This window comes from Dipodomys merriami, unplaced genomic scaffold, assembly GCF_024711535.1.
Source record: "Dipodomys merriami isolate MVZ:Mamm:240054 unplaced genomic scaffold, mDipMer1.0.p SCAF_3, whole genome shotgun sequence".
Taxonomy (NCBI): Eukaryota; Metazoa; Chordata; class Mammalia; order Rodentia; family Heteromyidae; genus Dipodomys; species Dipodomys merriami.
The window spans coordinates 71,087,454-71,110,874 of record NW_027204492.1 but is presented as its reverse complement, the minus strand read 5'-3'; the positions used below and the strand labels follow the sequence as shown (position 1 = coordinate 71,110,874).

Below are 23,421 nucleotides of genomic sequence, written 5' to 3'. Positions count from 1 at the left end.
CACAAGCCACAACTTCTGACTCCCAGAGTGCTCTACAAAGCTACTAGGCTCCAAAGATACCATATATTATTTCAGAGAAGAACCTGAGCAATTGTTCTTCACCTTCTAGAGCAGTGTCTGAAGACATTTCAGGTGTCACAGCTTAGGATAGCTGTGATAGTTGTACTTGGTAAGTAGAGGCAAAGGATGCTGTTAACCTCCTACCCCCCACTATGCCACCCCCAGCAAGACTAGGACCTTGGAGAGACAAGAATGTGTCAGGCTTTAGATGTCAAAGCACAGAAGTTGAGAAACCCCCTAGGTGAAGGCTGCAGAGCCCCAAAGGGCTTATCTGCATTAAGTTCCACCCTCTTTCCCAGTAAATATGTCTATTGTTTTCCCTGACTTTTGACTTTTGTGATCAGTGCACTTTGTAAAACATTCAGACAATGCAGAAGTGTTTAAAGCATTAAGAAAAAGCCACACCTCCTCCCTCTTGCACAACTCCCTCAAGCTTTCCCTGGTCTTTGTAACAAATAGGTTAAAAACTCTGCAGACTCCAACCTCCCTTCTTCCTCCTATTTCTCCCTATACCCTCTCTGTGTCTTTCTCCCAGGCTTCTTGGATCAGATCTCTTAAAGAGGGACTACCTTTTCAGAGGGCTTTAACAGAATTAAAAATCCTCCCATCACCTTCAGGAATTAACGCGCCCAGTCTAGTGTGACAGATAAGACTCCAAACCTTGCTCAAAGGAAAGCTTCCCCTCCCTGCTGTGGGGGCAGGTCAGCCAGGGAAGCCAGGCAGCTGCGGAGGAAGTGGTCAGGAAGGTGGTCTGCTTATTGGCTTCAGTGACCGACACTTCAAAGCCATTGAGAAAAGAGGCCTATGTGTAGCCTGTAGGCAGTATGGCAGACTCTGGCAAGTTGGTTGCCAGTGTCCTTGTACTGCGTAGTGTAGTTTGTTCCCAAACAATGCTGAGACATCCTTGCACTAGTCTAGCTATCCACAGTTATAAAATTATGTCTTTAGGATCAATTCCTGGAAATTGACTTGCCAGGGTATCCATATTTAAAACTGTGAAACATGTTTCTAGATAGTTCGCCAGAGTAACTCTTAGCAGTTTATGTTCCCACTAGCAAAATGTGAGAAATGTGAGAAGGCCCACAAAGGGATCTCTCTCCCTGTTTGTATATCTCTTTCTATCTGTATCTCTGTGTCTCTGTCTCTTTCTGTGTGTGTCTTTCTCTATCTCTAAATCTTTCTGCCTCAGTCTCTGTCTCTGCCTGTCTCTCTGTGTCTCTTCTCCATATCTCTCTTCATCTCCATCTTTGTCCAGGTTTTCTGTGTCTGTGTCTGTTTCTGTCTCTCTCTGTATCTGTATCTCTCTGTGTCTGTTCTTCCTCACTCTTCCCTCTTCCATATTTCTAATTCTTGAATTGCTCTTAGATTTTGTTCATGACTAATGCTAGAATTCAGACTTCATTACCTCTTGCCTAGGAAAGTGCCCCATTTCCTGTGTTGCCATTTCTGACCCATCCTTCTTTTGTTTTCCTGTACAGCCCAGGCTGGCCTTAAACTTCACATCCTCCTGCCTTAGTGCCCCAATTATTGGAATTACATATGTGTGCCAGTATGCTGGGCTCTGATCTAGTTGTGTGTGTGTGTGTGTGTGTGTGTGTGTGTGTATTCTGGCACTAATGTTTGAGCTCAAGGCCTGGGCACTGTCCCTTAGATTTTTCACTCAAAGCTGGCTCTGTACCACTTGAGCCACACCTCCACTTCAGGTGTTTTGGTGGCTCATTGGAGATGAGAGTCTCTCCAACTTTCCTGCCTAGGCTGGCTTTGACTGACTCTTGATCCTCAGAGCTCAGCCTCTTGACTAAGCTATAATTACAGGCAGGAGCAACCAATTCCCAGCCCGATTCTATGCTTCACACATTTTAGATGAAGATCTTGATATACTAAAGTACTCACCCATGTCCTTCTGTTCCTTAGAGACTAATTCCCACAGCCCACCCTTCAAGACACACTTTGATGTGGCCACCCTGCCCCTGTCTCATCTGGACTGTCACCAGCCCCCAGGGCCCATCAAGCTGTAGTTCTGCCTCTGAGTTCCCTGTGGCTGGAATGCCCTCCTCCCCTCCTTTTTGTTGTCTCAAGCAGGGAGCACACCTTTACTATGAGATTCTGCAGCCTTTACCCCCATCTTCCCTAGATTTTTGTTTCCCTTAAGTGAATTGTCTCAGTGAGGACAAGGTTGGCTGAACAGTAAATCTGTGTGTGCCACCCACCTAGAAACTGAAGGAACATTGCCTTCTTGTCCCCTGCCCAGTCTAGCCAAAAGCAGACTTGGGCCTAAGCTGGGTGATTGGACTTGCCCTGAACTTTTTGAATGTGGAGCTGGTCATGAAAGAATAATGGGAACAAACTCATCTGGTTCTGTGCCACGGGGCATCTATTCTACCTATTCTCCCCTGCTGTGGAAATTTCCGAAGCCCTTCCCCTCCACTGCTTTAGCTTAGCAGTTTCCAGACCTGCTTCTGGCCTTTCTTTGATATCCTATGAGATTCCAATAATGTAAGCCTTCAACCCCACAAATTCCTTCTCTTTCAAGTTGGAAATCCAATTGTGTCTGTTGCTTGAAACCAATGATCTCTTTCTTTTTGCTCTTTTCTTCCTTCCTTCCTTCCTTCTTTCCTTCCTTCCTTCCTTCCTTCCTTCCTTCCTTCCTTCCTTCCTTCCTTCCTTCCTTCCTTCCTTTCCTTTCCTTTCCTTTCTTTCCTTTCTTTCTTTCTTCCTGTCTGTCTGTTGTGTGGCTTGAGGGCTTGAACTCTGGGCTTGGGCCCTGTCCCTGCGCTCTTCAGCTCAAGGCCAGCGTTCTACCGCTTGAGCCACAGTGCCACTTCTGGTTTTCTAGTGGTTTATTGGAGATAAGAGTCTCACGGACAGCCAGGCACTGGTGGCTCATGCCTATAATCCTATCTACTCAGGAGGCTGAGATCTGAAGATCACGGTTCCAAGCTAGCCTGGGCAAGAAAAGTCTGTGAGACTCTTCTCTCCAATAAACCACCAGAAAACCAGAAGTGGCGCTGTGGCTCAAGTGGTACAGCGCTCACCTTGAGCTGAAGAGCTGAGGGATAGTGCCCAGGCCCAGAGTTCAAGCCCCACGACCAACAAGAACAACAACAAAAAAGAGTCACGGACTTTCCAGCCCGGGCTGGCTTTGAACTGTGATCCTCAGATCTCAGCCTCCTGAGTAGCTAGGATTACAGGCTGGCACCTGGCTTCTTTCTTTCTTTTTTTGGACAGGATCCCACTATATAGCTGAGGCTAGTCTCAAATTCTTGATCCTTCTGCTTCAGTCTCCCAAGGGCTGGAATTATAGGCCTTGTCATGATCCCATCCGTGTGAGTTCTGGGCTCACTAGTTCCATTCCTGGTCCAGAGTAAAATATGTAAGGCAATCAACATTATAAGACTAAACCAACAGATAGGTAGCTTAGCCTACTCCTTTCTTGGGGGCTTGTTACTTAGACATTGCCCTATCACACACACACACAAATGATGTCAGTACCATATATCCATTGTGTGATTCAGTGGGAATAAAAGGAGATGTTTTCTGCATGGGACCCTCCAACTATCTGTGCTCTAGTAGATTGGGACAGAGGAGGGAAAGAGAAGGGCAGGAGTGGGGGGGTTGTGGACAGGGAGGCAACTGTTGGAGTAGCTCAGGTAGAAGATGGTGGAGAGCTGGGTTAATGTGGTTGCAGTGGAAATAGAAAGGGGAAGAGGCCAAATTGTCAAAGATTATGAACTGGGAAACTTGCTTGGTTTTGGTAATTCTCAAAGCAGAAAGCTGACCATTTGAGATAGCTTTCATCTGAAGAAGGTGCTCACATATGTGTGCATGGGAGGTTGGTGCGGGGCGGGGAGGGGGGGAGTTCTCTAGCATCCCCCTCCCACCAACAGCCATGACGGTACAGGCTGCCTTGTCTGCTTTCTAAAGAGCTTCCCCAGGCAGCAGGGGAGAAAGGAGAAGGGGGGGCTGGCCACCCACACCACTCAGCAGAGGTGAGCTTGAGGAGTACCACATCCTCAAGTTCCCCCTCCCCCAGCCACTACAGGCTACCAGGTGCCTTGTTTGTGATGATGGCTTTTAAAAAACCATGTGCATGGATGGTCATGCATTCATTTCTGTTCATTTAACTAATACTCTCTGTGCCCAAAGCCACGCAATGCAGAGCAAAGCCCGCCATGGACCCTGCTCTCAAGAAGCTCCTGAGCTGGGGAGGTGGGGGAAGAGAAGATGCGTAATCAGGCAATTAGGAACCAGTGTGAGCGGGAGGTAAGCACTGGTTGCTATGGGAACACGAGGAGAGGCCACAGCTGCTGCTTCTCTCTGAACAGTAGTGGCAGGCAAGAAAGCAGGCACAAAAACAAGGCAGACCTGCTGCCGGGCTCGACTCCACACTAGTCTAGGACAAAGATCCCTTGGCAATACCAAACCTATCGTCTCTTGTCCCATTGTTTCCACATCTAGGGAATCAGAAAGTGCTTCCAGGACCAACTGATATGCTGAAAGTCTGGGTCTGGCCCCTAGTAGGTCTACAATAAAAGACAAGCAGGAACAGATTGTATTTGCAGGAAATATTTGCCCGTTGAGCTGGGTGTTGGTGGCTCATGCCTGTAATCCTACCTACTCAGGAAGCTGAGATCTGAGGATCACAGTTTGAAGCTGGCTAGGCCAGAAAAATCCATGAGACACTCATCAACAATTAAATAGCAAAATGCCTGAAGTGAAGGTGTGGCTCAAGAGGTAGAACACCAGCCTTGAACAGAAAAAAAAAAAGCTAAGAGACAGTGCCCCAGGCCCTAAGTTCAAGCCCTTGCACCATCATACCCAAAAAGATTACATGGTACAAGTCGTTGTTGTGATGAGTATCATCACACAATGAGAATGGTTCAGAGTAGAACTAAGGGGTTAAAATGACTTTCTGGAAGAAAAGCCATTTTAGTTAAGATACTGGAAAAAAGTGGCGACCAAAGAGGTAAAGAAACTGAATTCCAAGTAGGGGGAGCAGCATATATTGAAGGTGCTGGAGAAGGAGGGAGATTGGAAGGGAAGAGAAGAGGTCAGTGGAAGCTGGGGTGACAAGGCATGACAGAAATGGGAAGGGGGCAGGGGACTAATCCACCCAAGTATCAACCTACACTACAGGGGTTGCCTTTGCCTTATAGGGTTACCTCCTCCAGTCTACTCCAACATGACTCTGACTCCCACAATCCATCAGTATGGGAAAACAACTGTCAGTATCTGAGGCATTCAAATAGTACACTTGTAAAAGGTTCTGGAATATGAAGCTGCCAGAGTTCTTGGAGGGCATTTAGGTCCCAACTTCCTATGCTGATTTGAATATGGCGGCTTAATGAGAAAGAAGACTTGTGCATCAAACAAGCTTCTCATACCTACATCTTCCTCTGAAGAAGCTTCCAGTTCCTCATGTCTGCAAGTAGGCTTGTTCTTGGAAATACCATTTTTTCTCCCTGTCAGGGCAACTGGTAGAGTGTGTTCTGCTCTTTCTTGCACTTCCCCTAGCATTCCTCTTTGCCAAAAGCCTTGTTTCCATGACCCCTGCTTTCCAGTTGCTTCTCTTCCACCTTGTATTGTCAATGGACCAGCCAGAGGCTGGGCTTGAATCCCAGGCAGGGCCAAACAGAACTATTCGCATGCCAAAGATTGATGCATTTTTCCAGCTTAACCTAGCTTCTGCCCTTGCCACTCCACAAGTCATGTTCTGTGGGCAAAGTTCTCCCACTGACATGGCCACAGCATTTCCCTGCTCAGACAGGTCCCACAACACACACACATACACACACACACACACACACACACACACACACACACACACACACACACACACACACACACACACACACACACAGAGGCATAGTTGCCATGAATCTCAGCTATCATCTAACACAGGCCTCCATTGTTGAGATGGGAAGGATGAGGCCCTAGGGCAGCCCAGAATTCTAGCCTGAGAACAGACTGTTTCTGTCTTTGGACTGCCTTGCCCTGCTCTACCTCTTTTTGGTTTGTCTGTCTGTCTGTCTGCCTGCCTGTCTGTCTGTCTGTCTGTCTGTCTGTCTCTGTCTTACCTCTCCCTCTCTGTATCTCTGTCTCTCTTTGTCTCTGCCTTTCCCTGACTCTGTAACTCTGTCTCTGTCTCTATCTCTCTCTCTGTCTGTCTCTCTCTGTCTCTCCCTGACTCTGTAGCTCTGTCTCTCTCTGTATTTTCCCATCTCTCTCTCTCTTTTTTTCCTCTCTCTTGTGCTGGTATAGGGCTTGAACTCACAGACCTGGGTGATGTCCCTGAGCTTTTTCACTGAAAGCTGTTGCTCTACCACTTGAGTCACAGCTTCTGGCTTTTTGGTGGTGAACTAGAGATGAGTCTCACAGACCTTTCTGCCCAGGCTGACTTTGAACTGTGATCCTCAGATTTCAGCCTTCTGAGTAGCTAGGGTTACAGACATGAGTCAGCCTGTCTTTCTATCATCTATTAACCCTCAGCATCTTCAGCTGGCTTACTTCATGCCCTGTGGATGGAAGCCCAGAGGCATCAAGACTAGAGGAATGACCTATGCAGAGATTGTGCTCCTGTGGCTTCTCAGCCTGTCCAGTCCAGCCTGGCCTTACTTTCTACCCAGGCCAGGAGCTGAGCTGGGCCTAAGAATTTCCTACCTGGTAGAATCTCCCTTCAGGGAGGAACTGAGGCTACTGCTTTCTTTTCCCCTAAAGCCTGGAAGTAGCTGCCTTTGGAATGGATAGGTCTGGATCCCAATCTCAGCTCTGCCACTCTGTGTGGACAACTCCTTTAACATCTCTAGGCTCAGTTCCCCATCTGAAAGTAAGAATCTTTCCAGTTTACTGTAGAGATTACATAAGGGAATGTGTGTGAAGTAGCTACCTGGCAGATAATAGGTGTCATATAAATACAAATGTTATTTCCCTCTCCACACTCTTTGCTGGCCCTTTCAGTCCCACACCCAACAAGTTCTCTCTAATTCCTCCCAGAGTTCTTTATAAATGAGATTGGGACCAGATCTTGCCAAAAGCCTCCTGGCTCTGGGGAGAAGAGAAGGGAGCTGTGTCCCATAGAATGAAATTCTAACCCTGAAACTCAACAGGAGGCACACACCAGAAGCCATGCCAGAGGAAGAGGAATGGAGGAAGACTGGAGAGAGGGCAAGAGGAGGTCCATGGCTTCTGGCCTATGGATTTATGGAATTTCATGGACTTATCTGCCCAGGCTGGCTTCAAACTGCAATCTTCAGATCTCAGCCTCCTGAATAGCTAAAATTATAGTCGTGAGCATCAGTGTCTGTTCTTACTAGCTTTCCTTTATAAGAAGTCTCCAGAAGTCATCAGCATTAGGTATCACAAAGAGGTCTTAATTTTGAACCCAAGGCTCTAATTGTGGGTTCCCCTGAACTATCTTGTAACCAAAACATCCCTCAGAGAGATACCAAATAGGGCACAGGGCTAGGAATGTTCCTCAGTTTCCAATCTGGGTAACGGCTGAGTCTGAGGCCTGGGTGAGAGTTGAAGTTGTAGTTAGGATCAGAGTTTGGCTTATGAATAAGTTCAAAGTTCAAGCTGATTTGCTAAATTTCTTCTGTTTGCAAGTAGAAAAATTAAACTATAGCTAACTTGGGAGAAGGGTAAGAGTGTATTTTAGACATATCTTAGAGTATATTTTAGACATATCTTAGAAGTGATTGATACAGACATGACTCAGCTCCAGTTGCCTCAATCTCTGTATCTGTGCTCAGTTTCAAATCCTGAAGAGAGGAGTCTATGCCAAGGATCAGTCAACTGAGCCAAGGTGCAGGGCCATACATTGTCAGCAGAAATGCAAAGGTACTTTGCCTTTGGGCAAAGTAACCTGGCAGTAGTACTTATTTAAAGTAAAGAGATACACATCATTCAACCTAGCAATCCTACTCTAGGATATCATTCTGTAGAAGTGATAGAGATAAGGTGAGGTTAGGTGGCTACTGCTTGTGATCCTAAACTGCAAAGGAGACTGAGATTAGGAGTATCACAATTTGAGGATAGTCCTGGCAGAAAAGTCCATGAAGTTCTATCTCAGTGGAAGAAGCTGGTCATGATGGCATATGTGCATCATCATAGCTATGGTAGGAAACAAAAAAAAATTGGGAGGATTGAGGTCCAGGGGCATGAAGGCAACTATCATCCTGCTGTAGATGGGATGATAGGCACATGCCACTGAATCTATCTTTTTCTGTTGAAATGACTGGGTCTTGAATATTTATTGATTGGGTTGTCCTCCAATTGTGATTCTCCTGATCTCAGCCCTCCCCACTTTATAAAGTATCTAGGATTACAACTGTGAGCCATCATGATATGTGGTTTATTGAATCCATAGATGTGAGCCCAGATACAAGGGACCAACAGTCTGATTCAATTTTAATTAAAAAAGTAAAAATAAAAGCCCAAATATGTATTGCATTTGTGTGTGCATGAGTATATTTAAAATGTATTAATATATGTACACATATATAGATACATGCACATATACACATATATATCCATATACATAAATCTGCATATATATCTGTAGATAATTATAAAAGTAGAAAGGAAAATATGGCATAATTAATATTACATTATTGATAAAAGTTGTAGGAAGCACTATTAATATAGGTAGAAGAGGAAAGCAAAGGCTATAATTTTTTAAAATATGTAATAGGCAAAACACATTGGTGTATTATTCTTGTAATTCCAGCCACTTAGAAGGCAGAGACTGGAAGGATTGAAGTTCAAGGCAAGTCTGGGCAAAATGTCAGTGAAACCTTGTAAGACAGACAATACCTGTAATCACAGTATGGGAGAGACATCAGTGGGAAGATCTGTCTGAGATTGGCTTCAGGCAAAATAATCAGAGATCCTATCTGGAAAATAACTAAAGCAAAAAAGGGCTGGGGTATGGCTAAAGTGGTAGAGTGCATAGCTAGCTTGAAGCCCTGAGTTGAAACCCCAGTACCACCAATAAACAAATGTAGAATTTCTTTTATGAGTATCTCTAAAATTGTATATATCAATGCTCAACTATAAAAAATTATCTTAGAAATATTTTAAAGAGCCAGAAACCAGGAGTTCATGCCTGTAATCCTATATACTCAGGAGGCTATGGTTCAAAACCAGCCCAGGTCAAAAAAAAAAAAACAAAAAGATCATGGAATTCTAAAATAACTAGAGAAATGCAGGATGGAGGTGTAGCTCAAGCAGTAGAGCGCCAGCCAAGTAAGCACAAGGCCGTGAGTTTAAATGCTGGTGCTGGCAAAGTTTACGTATAAAAGAGATGAGTGAAGATTTGCCAGAAAATAATCTTGTCTAAAGAAAATGGGGAGGCAAGATTGATTTTAGCACCTAAGGTGTTATTACAGATAGAGTCATTTATTAGTGATTCTATTAGTCAGAGTTCTCCAGAGAGATAGATCCAGTAAGACATATAGAGTTATAGAGATATGACAGAGTGTGTATTGAGTATTGACTCATGTTATTAAGGTAGCTGAGAAGTTCCAGGACCAGCTGTCTGAAAGCTGGAGACCTGGGTAGCATGGCTTAGTCCAACTCTAAAGGCCTCAGAACCAGGGGAGCTGATTGTGTATCTCTCAGTTGGAAGCCAAAAGCCTGAGAACTTGGGATAGAGAGGTGGAGGTGCCAAGAATAGGTCCTGGAATCCAAAGACCCAAGAGCCTGGAGTCCTCCTGTCCAAAATAGCATCAGTAAAGTATTTTCCAGCTGACAGAGAGAAAGAGGGGGAAAGAATGGAGAGACAGAGACAGAAAGATGGAGAGAGGAAGAGGGAGAGAAGGAGAAAAGGGATAGGGAAAGAAGGGGGTAGATATGGGGGGAGAGACTAACTCATATTTCGTGTTTGCCTGTGTGGTCCCTCAGCTGATTAGATGATACTTGGTAGATTTTCCCTACCTGGTCCACTCAGACTCCTATGCTAATCTCTTCTGAACACCCTTACTCTAGTTTTCTTTAATTCAATCAAATTGTCTCATAAAATTAACCATCATAGTGATCAAATGAATATTTATCTGGAGATAGAATAATCTTGATCCTATGTGCTTTCAATGCATTTTAAAGCATATCTAAATGCTATTGTAATGCATATACCCTCTTACAACCTACTTGTCCCATTTAACAGTTTTTCAGATTTATCCATTTAGAGTTTAGATTCTGCATCTGAGCAGTGCTATAGTAAGTATTCTGCCAGAACAATTATCCATTCCCCTTTTGATAAACTATTGAGATTCATTCTAATTTCCTTGCTGTTATCAACAATGCTACAAGTACAGCAGCACATATTTCATTTCCATCCTGTAGGAATATATCTGTGAATTAATTCCTAGAAATACACTTTCTGATCAAAAACCATCTGTTAGTAATTTGATAGCTAATTTTTAGTTTTATGATGCTATAGCAAAATATCTGAGGGTGGGTGATTATAAAAGAATAGTTTATCTGGGGGTCACAGTTTTGGAAGCTGGGAAGTCCAAAGTCATGGGGCAGGCATGTGTGCTCAGAATCTGGTGAGTATCTTCTTGCTGCATTAGAGCATGGAAAACATCAAATGAAGATGTAGCAGCATATTAGCTCCAATCTCTCTTCTTTTCTTGTAAAGATCCAGGAATGCCATTATAAGGGCCCTACCCTGTTGATTTCATCTAACGCTAATTACTTCCGAAAGGCCCTATCTCTATTAATCTAATGCAATTAACATATCAATTTGAGAGTTTCAGTTCCAACTTATATATATTCTAATCATGAGACAGATATTGCAAACGTGCCTACATACACACACACTCCACCAGCTATGTTGGTGGGTACCTGGAACTCCGTGCCATTAACACAGTATGTTGTCAAAATGTCTCTTATTGGTCAGTCTGCCAGATGAAATGGGATCTCATTCTTATCAGTGAGCTGAAACATCTTTTCATGTGTTTAACTATCATTTATATTATCTTTACAAGAAAAATCTATGTTCATATCTTTGCACATTTTGAAATTGTTTTGTTGAACTTTTGTTGATTTACAGAGCCTTTTTGCATAATTGGGAAGTTAACCCTTTGTCTGTATAATTACCAGTAAATAATTTCCCCAGTGTTATTTTGTCTTTTACTTTTCTTAGAAATGTTAGTTTTTTTGCCTGTCAGCACATATTATTTTATGTACTTGAACTTTTACTCTTCTTTTTGCTCCCTTATATTTTGTCAGACTTAAAAGGTTTTAGTCACACCAGGATTATGAAAAACATTCTCTGGGTTTAAGTACTGTTATGATTTCCTATTTACATTTAAAGGAACCATTAACTAGGAGTAGGTATTTGCAACATGTACAAATAAAAATGACATCTGTATTGCAAACAAAGAATCCTTAGAAATCGAAGAAGAAGAAGAAGAAGAAGAAGAAGAAGAAGAAGAAGAAGAAGAAGAAGAAGAAGAAGAAGAAGAAGAAGAAGAAGAAGAGGAGGAGGAGGAGGAGGAGGAGGAGGAGGAGGAGGAGGAGGAGGAGGAGGAGGAGGAGGAGGAGGAGAGAGAAGAAGAGGAAGAGGAAGAGGAAGAGGAAGAGGAAGAGGAAGAGGAAGAGGAAGAAGAAGAAGAAGGAGAAGAAGGAGAAGAAGGAGAAGAAGGAGAAGAAGGAGAAGAAGGAGAAGAGGAGGAGGAGGAGGAGGAGGAGGAGGAGGAGGAAGAGGAGGAGGAAGAAGAGGAAGAAGAAGAAGAAGAAGAAGAAGAAAAGAAGAAGAAGAAGAAGAAGAAGAAGAAGAAGAAGAAGAAGAAGAAGAAGAAGAAGAAGAAGAAGAAGAAGAAGAAGAGGAGGAGGAGGAGGAGGAGGAGGAGGAGGAGGAGGAGGAGGAGGAGGAGGAGGAGGAGGAGGAGGAGGAGGAGGGGAGGAGGAGGAGGAGGAGGAGGAGGAGGAGGAGGAGGAGGAGGAGGAGGAGGAGGAGGAGGAGGAGGAGGAAGAAGAAGAAGAAGAAGAAGAAGAAGAAGAAGAAGAAGAAGAAGAAGAAGAAGAAGAAGAAGAAGAAGAAGAAGAAGAAGATTCCAACAGAAAAATGAGTAGAAGATATGAGCATACAATTGAGAAAAGAAATCTAAATGGTCACTGGGAGCCAGTGGCTCATGGCTGTAATCTGAGCCACTCAGGAGGCTGAGATCTGAGGATTGTGGTTCAAATCCAGCCCAGGCAGGAAAGTCCCTGAGACTCTTACTTCCAATTAATCACCAGAAAAGCCAGAAGAGGAGCTATAGCTCAACTTGTAGCCTGCTAGCTTTTCTCACCAAAGCTCAGGGACATTTCCCAGGCTGTCAAACACAGACACAAGCACACAAACAGACACACAGACACAGACACACACACACCCACCCTAACACCCTAAATGGTCAACCAATGTAAAAATGCACTTCGACTCCTCAGTAATGTACAGAAATTTTAATATACCTCTGACTGGCAAAACTAGATGTGTGGGCTAGAAACTGATAGCTCAGCCTGAAATCCTAGCTATTCAGGAGGCTGAGGCCTGGAAAAATCAAGATTCTAAATATGTGAATCTACTATTATAGTTGGAGATTTTAATGCCCCTCTATCAATAATTGACATATTCATCTAGTAGGCAGAAAATCAGTAAGAATACAGTTGAACTGAGTGGCACCACCAATCAACTACTTCTAATTGACATTTATAAACTACTTCATCCAACAAAACAGAAATACACATTCTTTCCAAGCTCACATGGAGCATTCACCAAGGTAGACTACATCCTGGGCCATAAAGCATGCCTTAACAAATTTGAAAGCAAAGACATCTTATGCTCTCAGACCATAATGAAATTAAACTAGCAATCAATAACAGAAAAGTACTTGGAAAATCTCAAAATATTTGGAGCTTAAACAAAATAGTTCTAGCTGGGTGCTGATGGCTCAAGCATGTAATCCTAGTTAGCTGCTTAGGAGGTGAGAGCTGAGGATCACAGTTCAAAGCCAGCCTGGGCAGGGAAGTCTATGAGACTCTTATCTCTAACCAGCAATCCAGCCAGATTGGAGGTGTGGTTCAAGTGGTAGAGGGACAGCCATGAGCAGAAAAGAAAAACAAGACTCAGGGCCCTGAGTTCAAACCACAGTTCAAGTACAAAAAATAGAAAATTGGGTGCTACAAGAGTACCAAGTGGTATGGAGTGGCAATGGGTGATTGCTTAGTTGAGTGCAGGTAGAGTTGTTGGAGACCAAGACTGGAAGCAAAGCTGGAAGGAATAATGGAAAGGCCAAGGAAGTATGTTTCTCATAGAGAGCTGGGCCACATCCACAGATACTTGAAGATTCATACCACAAGCCACAGACAGGCTATTCTGTTGTACCTCATTTGGAGCTGCTGGAACTAGCAGATAATATTTCTAAGGATCTCAAAGTAAAGCTTTTCACTCCATATCACTTGAAGTCTATAGTGAGTAGTTGGATTCTCTGTTGAAGGCCACCATAGCTGGAATCTCTGATTAGAAAGGAAGAATAGCAAAAACTGCTTGGAAGATTGTTTTAATCCCCTTCATCTTAATCAATGTACTGTAACTGGGACAGAACAATGAGGCTGTGTGGGAATTTTTCTTGAAACAAATAGAAAAACATAGACAAGATAAAAAAGAAATATTTGTACATTCTTAAATCAAAGTTTGATAAAGGGCCTTTTCATGTGGTTGGTTGTTTATTGGCTGAGTTTCTTTCATTTCACGTGCTTTATACAAAAAATAAAATTAATAAACCGTTTTCTACCAAACTTTAAAAATGCATATAGAAAAATCATCAACAACTCTATAAATCTGACACACAAAAGGGACAACTTCTATGGTTTGCTTTTAATGAGTAAGATGTGGCAAAAGTGATGGGTATCGGTGGTTCATGCCTGTAATTCTAGCTACTGAAAGGGCTAAGATCTAAGGATCAGGATTCCAGGCCAGACCAGGCAGCCAATCCAAGAGACTCTTATCAGTACAAAGCTAGAAGTGGAGCTGTGGCTCAAGTGGCACTGCATTAGCCTAGAGTGAAAAAGATAAGGGAAAACAGCCTTAGGCCTCAGGACTAGCGAGCGTGTGCGCATGCACACACACACACACACACACACACACACACACAAATGATGGGCTGTACCTAACTTCTGAGTAAGTTTATTAAATAAATCATGTCTTCTGTTTCAGGTGCTGTTTCTCTGTCATACTGCCTACTGTGCTGTGAGGAAACTAAAAATGTCTCAAGTTGGATACTGGTAGCTCACTCCTATAATCCTACCTACTCAGAAGGCTGAGATCTGAGAATCGTGGTTCAAAGACAGCCTGTGCAGTTTCCAATTAACTACCCCAAAACCAGAAATATAGTTGTGGCTTAAAGTGGTAGAATGCTAGCCCTGAGCAAAAAAAAAAAAGCTCAGGGATAGCACCTAGGCCCTGAGTTCAAGCCCCATCACCAAAAAAAAAGTCTTTGAATAGATCCACATGACAAGGAATCAACATGTATCAGAAACCACATTAAGTTAAGGTTTAGGGGTATCAATCTTCTTAAGCTTGTCAACAGCTACATAAAAGGAGTTCATCCCAACTGAGCCTTCAAATGAGACTGCAGCCTCAAATGAGAGCTTGAAGGTCACCTTATGAAATGCCTTGAGCCATAGGTGCCAGATTAAGCCAGGGTTTGTATTGTTGACCCACAGAAACTGTGATAAAAATATTTGTTCTTTTTTTTTGTGGGGTTTGAACTCTGGGCTTGGGCACTGTCCCTGAGCTCTTCAGCTCAAGGAGAGCCTCTACCACTTGAGCCACAGTGCCAATTCCAGTTTCCTAGTTAATTATAGATAAGAGTCTCACGGACTTTCCTGCCTGTGCTGGCTTTGAACCACTATCCTCAGATCTCAGCCTCCTGAGTAGCTAGGATTATAGGCATTAGCCACCGGTGCCAGGCTAAATATTTGTTCTTTTAAGCTGGTATGTGCTTGAAGGAATTTGTTATGCAGTAATAGATAACTATCATACATCTTATGATCAAGAAATGCCATTTCAGGAAGCTGGGAATGTGGCTTAAAGAGTGCTTGCCTAGCATGCATGAAAACCCTGGGTTTGATTCCTTAGTACCACATAAACAGAAAAAGCTGGAAGTTCTGCTTTGGCTCAGTGGTATACTGCTAGCCTTGAGCATAGAGAGGCTCAAGGACAGTGCCCGGGACCTCTGAGTTCAAGTTGCAGGACCAACAAAAAGAAAGAAAAAGAAAGAAAGAAAGAAAGAAAGAAAGAAAGAAAGAAAGAAAGAAAGAAAGAAAGAAAGAAAGAAAGAAAGAAAGAAAGAAAGAAAGAAAGAAAGAAGTGCCATTTCAGTGTACATAAGGTAATGCATATCAGTTTTCCCAATCCCTTTTTATGTCAGAGCATATGTTTAAAATACTAATACTCAGAAAAGCTCATTGGACTAAACAGATGTCTGTTTTTGACTAGGTGCACTAGTCACAGGCATAGTAGCTGGGAGAGGCCAGGGCCATGTTCTTGGAGATGCTAAGGGTATTAATCTATTAAAACACTCATTAAGTCCTTATGGGTATGAGAGGTCCACAGGATCCTCATAATGTCATAAGGCAGAAACAACCCAAATAATGTCAGTAGGGAAAAGAACGTCCGGGTTGCATTATTCATGCAACAGAATTTCATATAATAAAATATTATAGTAATATGTTGGATAATTGACAAAATAGCATTCCACAGTTGAAGTGCATGACCTAGGCAGGTATGGTGGTGCATTCCTATAATCTCAGTTACATGAGAATTAGAGATAAGAAGATCATGGTTTGAAGCTAGCCCAGACAAAAGTTGGCTCTATATCAACCAACACGAAAGGTGTGGTACATGCTAGCTATGAGAGAAGCTCCCATCTAGGCTGGCTCTAGCCAAAAAACATGAGAGAGACTTTATCTGAAAAACAAAGCCGCTGAGTTCTAGTGGTTCATGCCTCAAATTGTAGCTACTCAGGAGACCGGAGGATTGAGGTACAAAAGCCAGCATAGATAGATAAGTCCTTGAAACCCATATGTCTAATTAACCCCCCCAAAATAAAAAAAATAGAGGTGTGGCCCAAGTGGTAGAGCACCAGCCTTGAGCACAACTCTAAGGAAAGTGCAAGGCCCTGAGTTGAAACCCCAATAACAGCACCCATAAAAAATTTAGTGTGTATTGGTCACAGATAAAAACATATGTAGACACAGAAAAAAAGAAGAAAATATACCAGTTACAAATAGTCCTTGTTGGGGGAAAAACAAGTAAAGGTACATAAGGGGGAAAAAGGACTTTAGCTGTAAATTTTTGTTTCAAAAATAAGAATCTGAGGACCTGAAGGAAATAAAGTTTGCTCAATCTGTGTGGCAGATGCATTCAAATGTGTATTTTATACTCTGTATGTTTGTACATGTTTGAAATATTTAAAATACTTTCATAAAAGAAAATGTGTCCCATTGAGTAGAAAAATGCATATATATTAGACCGATATTAATTGGTCATTCCACCTCCCTAGATCCTTACATATTCTGCAGTCTGTTTGGTCTATCTATAGCCATAGAAAGTGTGGGTTAAGTCTTTTACTACAATAATAGACTTTCTGATAGCTGTATATTTCTAAAAGTATTTCACACATTATGATAGGTAACTCGTTGTTTGGCACACATATTTCTGTGATGCTATCTTTTTTAGTGAATGAAACAAGTTGTTTTGTTTCTGATGTTTTCTGATGCTTCTTGACTTTTAAACAGCATGGCTACAAGTGTCTGTCAGTCGTAGTATTATTCCATTATCTGTAAACGCAAGCTTTGGTACTGGGAATTCAGGGTTTGGGTGCTGTAGCTGAGTTTTTGCCACGCAGGGCTGGTGCTGTAACAGTTGAGCCACAACCTCATTTCTGGCATTTTTTTTGGGGGGGGGGGGAAGGGGGAGGATAAATTGGCGGTAGGACTCTCACAGGAGTTTCTTGCGCAGACTGGCTTGGAACTCAGATCCTCTTGAGTAGCTAGCATTACAAGCTACAATTAATAGAATTTTAACTTATGTGACATTTGATAAGTATTTTTTGGATGGAAAAGTCATCAACAGAAACAAATTTCAGAACAGCTTCAATTTGCTTTAACCATCAGGTTAAATTTTTTAAGCTTATTGCTCCCCTAAATATAGTTTTGCAATTTTCATACCCCCAAATTATAACATGGAAATAGGGTGTGCTACAGTAATACCATTATTCTCACATTGCAATTAATCAGAAAGAATTTGAACATTTCATTTAAGTAGATGAAAAAGCCAGAAAAAACTGAAGGAAATATGGCTCAATGTGAATCATTTATCCACGCTGTTTTTTGTTGTTGTTGTTTTTCACTGTCCTGTTCCATATCTTGGCAGATTTCAGCACACAAAATGAAATGCTTTCAGGTCCACCTGATTGGTGGTTCGTAGCTGCTTTCCCTTCCCCGTTGTCTTCCGCCCACGCGCTCCATGCCGCCCCCCCCCCCGCGGCTCCGCGCCTCCTCCACTCCCCCCCCCCCGCCGCCCCCCCAACCCTGCACATCAGGGGGCGTGGCTGTGGCTGGCGTCACAATCACTTCCGCCGTCGCAGTCTCCGCCTGCCGGGTTGCTATCTGGCGGAGGAGGAGCTGGAGTCCGGAGCTGAGGTGCTGGCGCTGTGGCGGTCGGAGGTGTCGGAGGTCCCGGAGGTCCCCGGAGGTCCCGGAGGCCCCGGAGCTCTGCTTGTCCGTCGAGCGTGTGGCTGTCTGGAGTAGGTAAGAGAAGGTTTGCCCCCTATTCAGCCAGGCGCCGGCTGTGGGAGGGTGGTCGAGCAGTGGGGCGAGGATTCGGAGTGAGGGGAAGGAGAGCCCACAGACCTCTTTTTGGGTTTTCCTCTTGGGAAGGGGGTGGGACCGATAGAGACCTGACTACAGAGTGCATAGGCCCTTGTCCCCAAAGGGCCTTTTGGGGGACTAGCCCCGGTTTTGTGTAGCCCTTTCCCTACGCTTGTGGCCCCTGACTGAGTAGAGAGGTGGTCGCGGCCCGTTGCCCCTTCCGCGCCTTTCCTCCCTCCACGGTCCCCTTGAGGAAAGCTCCGCGGCCTTTCTTCCCCCATCTTGGACGCGTTTTGCCGACCGAGAAATGGTTAAGATATTCCGGTATAAATATTTGTCCCCAGGAAAAGAATTTCTGAGGTAAAACAAAATTAGCCTCACATAAAAAACTATGTTCACATATACCATTTATTTTTTTTTACCTCCTTGTTCGTGTCACCTCAATTTGGTTTGCCCATTGAGCTGGTAATGATGCCCCCCCCCTTATTATGACACTGCATCCCCCTCTCATGTGTGGGGCCTCGGCGCGTGCACTGCCGCTTACGCGAACACTCCCCCCCCCCCACTGAAACCTGATGAAGCAGCCTCGTCCCTATCCCTCCATCTCCAACGTTCCAGCGAGTCCCCTTTCCCACGCATGCGCACACAGGCACGCGGGTAGTCTATCACGCACCCCCTATTGCTTTGCCCCCCAGTGCACCGGGCCTATTTCATACCTCTAGAACCTTCTACCCTCCCTCCTTTGCTTTCTCTAGCACACACAAAAACATGCGCGCACAAGCACGCACACATATATTCACACCCCTACAGGCCTACCCCTCGGGGTCACCCTCTAGCCTGCCACATCCCCACATATGCTTCTATTGCAGACCTCTGACATACGCATACATACATTACACCCTGGTTGCTCTTCTCATCCACACCCCATCGGAGCATATACACTTCTCCCTTACTAGTTGATGACTTCTGTGTGATTTCTATTTCCAAATAGAAACCCTTCTCGGGCTACCTCCTTCCTGCTTGTTGTATTCAAATGTGCAGATGGCCTGTTACGCTGGCCGCACACACCCCTTTTCATTGCAGCTCTCCCACCATTGATACCGGCTGCAGTTTCTCCATTGTCACCTCCCGTTTTGACAAACACAAAAGCGCATATACACACACTGACACCCCTCTAACTGCCACTATACTCTTCCTTTTCTCTGCTTGTGATACACACAAATATTTGCTTTTATCCAGGGTTCCACTACTACACATACAGCCACACACACACACACACCCCTTGTTTCTCACACATTTACCCACAACCCTCTCTGAAGCTGCCCCGCCCACACCTGACATTTGCATACCACATCCAGAAGGGGTCTTACTCTAACACCCTCTTTTCTACAAATACAGGCTTCCTTCCATTGCAGTTTTACTGGTCCCTTCCATCTGTCCTCCTTCCAACAGACACGTAGGTGCTCATTTACACATAGTGATCTATATTTTCGACTCAATTCCAATTTGCATTTCTCCTGTGTCTGCAGTGCTCACCAGAAAGAACTCCAGGAAACACGCCATAAAAACCTACAGCAGCCAGGCACCAGTGGAGGCTGAGATCTGACTATTCTAATACAAAGCCAGCCTGGGGAAAAGAGACTTTGACACCTTTTGTCTCCAATCAAACACCAAAAAACCAAAGTACAGGTATGGCTCAGTGATAGAGCGCCAGCCTTGAGCAAAAAAGCCCCGAGTTCAAGCCCCAGAACCAGCACAGAAAAAACAACCCCTAAACCTCAGCAGTGTTCCTTCCTCCCATGTTAGCACAATTCTAAGTGTCCACTCACTCTTTCTTCTGTCACATTGCCCCCAGAATTTAGCTTTCCTGCAGGCCCAATCTTTGTAATCATTTTGCCTACATTAAGCATCTATTCCAAGTCTACACCTGATAGAGTACTATTTGCTTTCTTAGAAGAAATCACGACTAATTTTAAAGGCCTCTTTGTCTTCTATTATCTGCTTGCTAAAGTAAAAGTTTATCTCCCTGTTCTTTATTTTGAACTGATTTTTTCCAGCTTAGAATCATGGGCAGGAAAGGAGAGAGCCTTCCCAGAGTGCAACCTAGTTATATTGAACCCCACCTAAATCAGAGCTTTGGATCAGGAATCTAGCAAGCCTATACAACCCAAAACAGCAGGAGAGTATCAATCCAATGCAGGCAGAAGGTATGAAAGAAGGTGTGCTTATTTCATTTACAGGACATCTAGGAGCCAGCAAGGGAGGATTGCCACCCAGGGAAAGACAACATCCAAAGTACCAATGCATAGATCAACCCCCACTCAATCCAAGAGGAGCCGATCACCATTTTCTGCCAGTCGTCGTCGTCGTTGGGATGACCGAGAAGGCTCTGGAAGCAGCTTGACTGTTGAAAATGAGGACTATTCCAGGTATCTGCCCAGAGAGTTCAGGGCTTCCGTTAGCCGACGAGGAATGGCTTATGGACATATTGATACTTTTGGGATAGACGATAGTGAGGAGGAGGGGGCTGGGCCTGTGGAACGTCTGCCAGTACGAGGGAAAACTGGCAAGCTCAAGGATGACAAGGTGTATGACCAAGAGAAAGGGGCCAGGTCTAATGTGATGGGGGCACATGCCCATTTCTCTAGTTATAACCGTAACGGGAGAGAGGAACGTGACCAAGCCCCTTCTGGGAGGTACTCTGCTGGCAGAGCAGAGTATCAAAAGCAAAATGGTGCGGCTTCTTACATGTCTTCTGCTGAAGGCAAGGGGGCTAAAAAAGGTGACAACTTGGAGAGGGAGAGGCGAGGTCAGAGTTTACCTGTGCATCCTGGCAGGGCTCCTGTGAGTCTGTGTGGTAGTGGGAAAAACACCTCCAAGAGTGCCGAGGAACCCGTGGTGAGGCCTAAAGTCCGCAATGTGGCACCACCAAGCGTGAAACCAAAAGTATTTTTTGATACCGATGATGATGATGATATGCCACATAGTACTTCCAGGTGGATGGATGCTGCCAAGAAGGATGAAAGCTATCCCAATGGCATGGCAAGAAGAGGCCGAGGTGAAAGTTCCAGCAGCTACTCTGAACCAAAATACCCTGAAGACAAGAGAGAAGGGAGGATCACTGGCCAAGGGAAGCGAGAGAAGGGACCCAGACGCCGTCGAACCATGGCTGACTCTAACTTCTATATGTACAATGATTACCACAGATACATGGATGAAGATTCGGACAGTGAGAAAGAGTGGATCGCCACTCTGCGCTGCAGGTATCGAAATCGAGAGCTGCCCCCGTCCCCCAGTGGAGAGAGCTGGGAGACACTGACAGGAAAGGAAGAGCAGGAGCCTCCACAAGCTTCCGTAAATGTGAGTGCTGCCAGTAGCAGCAGCCCTGACCCCGAGGATGGGGCTTGTGCCATGGCTGGTGCCAGTGCTGGTGCCAGTGCTAGTGCTAGTGCCAGCACCAGTGACAGCACTAGTGCCAGCACTGGTGCCAGCGCCAATGGCAATAGTTATATTGAGGATGTTCAAGAACCATCTCTTAGAAGAGAGGAGCAGGCACCTCGGGGAGCAGCAGAGATCCCTTGGCTTCGATACAGTGAGAATGAGAGTAGCAGTGAGGGTGATAACAGTTCCCGTCCCCCCTTGATTCAGCCTGGGACATTTGTGCTGGATGGGAACAACAACCTTGAAGACGATTCCAGTGTGAGTGAAGACCTAGAAGTGGATTGGAGCCTGTTTGACGGATTTGCAGATGGGTTAGGAGTGGCTGAAGCCATTTCCTATGTGGATCCTCAATTCCTCACCTACATGGCTCTGGAAGAGCGCCTGGCTCAGGCGATGGAGACCGCCCTCGCACACTTGGAGTCCCTCGCTGTGGATGTGGAGGTGGCCAACCCACCAGCCAACAAGGAGAGCATTGATACTCTCCCTGAGATCCTGGTCACAGAAGATCAGGATGCAGTAGGTCAGGAAATGTGCTGTCCTATCTGTTGCAGTGAATATGTGAAGGGGGAGGTGGCAACTGAGCTGCCATGCCACCACTACTTCCACAAGCCATGTGTCTCCATCTGGCTTCAGAAGTCCGGGACCTGTCCCGTGTGCCGCTGCATGTTCCCACCTGCTCTCTAAATGCCAAGGTTTAATCCCACCCTAATTCTTCTCCCTATCTGAAACCTTTAAGTGCAGGAGCTCTCTCAAAATAAACAACGCAAATGAAAATGGTTTATTAAAGCTGTTGATTCTGATTATTTTCAATGTAGAAATGGTTGCGTGGGGTTGCGTTCAAATTCATGGTGTCTTTAGGGGTTAGAAGGAAACTAAACTTTCTAAATGCTACTTGAGATCGCTGTAAGAGCATAAATTTTCTAATCTGAGAGCTAAAATAAATTGCCTTTGTTTTCTTGAATAGACTGTGTTGTTAATTGTAATGTCAAGTTTATCTGTTAAATATGTTCAAAAGGCAAAAGCATTTTTGTTGCATGTTTTGGCCTAATGTTCCTGTAATCGCAGTGTCTGCCATTAAAGCTTATTAAAGTTCTTTGGTTTTTCCATGGTAAACAGAATTGTTTGGTTTTCTCTGAAATGGTGATGCCAAGACTGGAAATACTAGCACCAAAACCAGAAATTTTTTTTAAAAGAGTAGGAATAAGATGTGTCTATTACAAGAGAAAGATTAGGTACAGAAAGAAACCAAGAGAAAACATGATTAAAATATAGAACAATCATAAAGTCCAAACTGAGTGCAAGAATTGAAAGATTTAAAATCACTTGAGAAAATAGAAGTTCTCAGAATTGGTAAAAAAATAAAAATAAAAATAAAGGTATATGTCATCTATATAGCTTAAAACAATAACAGCCAGTGCTAGTTGCCCAGGAGGCTGACATCTGAAGACTGATTCAAATCCAGCTTAAACAGAAAATAATCTGTGAGACTCTTCAAGTAACCACCAAAAATTGGAAGTGAAGGTGTGGCTCACAAGTGGTAGAGTGCCACCCTTGAGCAAAATAGCCAACTAAGAGTGTGAGGCCCTGAGTTCAAGTCTCAGTACTGGCTGGCAGGCAGGCAGGTATACACATATACCTCAATGGTCAGTGGCTGCTGGAAATAGAAGTTCCCATTCACACAGTGAACAGGCAAAACTTGTCCATATTTGCTCTACCTCTCTGTCAATCTCTTGTCTGTCATAAATTAAAAAATTGCACAGATGACATTCCTCGCTACCATATTTACCTACACAGAGGTAAACACTACCCAGAAAATGGTGGATTTACTTCTTATCTGTGTTTAGATGATATGCATGTGTGTATGTACATGGATATATGTCCATAACCAATGGAGTATTTTTTGTGCTGATATTTGGGCTTGAACATGGGGTCAGGGTGATCTCCCTTACGATTTTCACTTAAGGCTGGCATTCTACCACTTAAGCCACATCTCCACTTGTGGCTTTTTGCTTCTTAATTGGAAATAGGAGTGTCAGATCTGTCTGCCTAGGCTGGATTCTA

The 23,421-nt window shown here is 44.1% G+C and overlaps 1 protein-coding gene across 1 annotated transcript; it reads left to right on the top strand.

Moving 5' to 3' along the window:
* The first annotated feature begins 17,716 nt into the window (after nucleotides 1–17,716).
* Nucleotides 17,717–22,478, top strand: Pja1 (praja ring finger ubiquitin ligase 1). Its single transcript, XM_070040245.1, has 3 exons — nucleotides 17,717–17,859; nucleotides 19,449–19,608; nucleotides 20,160–22,478. Exon 3 carries the CDS (start codon nucleotides 20,221–20,223, stop codon nucleotides 22,042–22,044), a length of 1,824 nt encoding a protein of 607 aa, XP_069896346.1. The 5' UTR covers nucleotides 17,717–17,859; nucleotides 19,449–19,608; nucleotides 20,160–20,220; the 3' UTR covers nucleotides 22,045–22,478.
* Nucleotides 22,479–23,421: the final 943 nt, after the last annotated feature.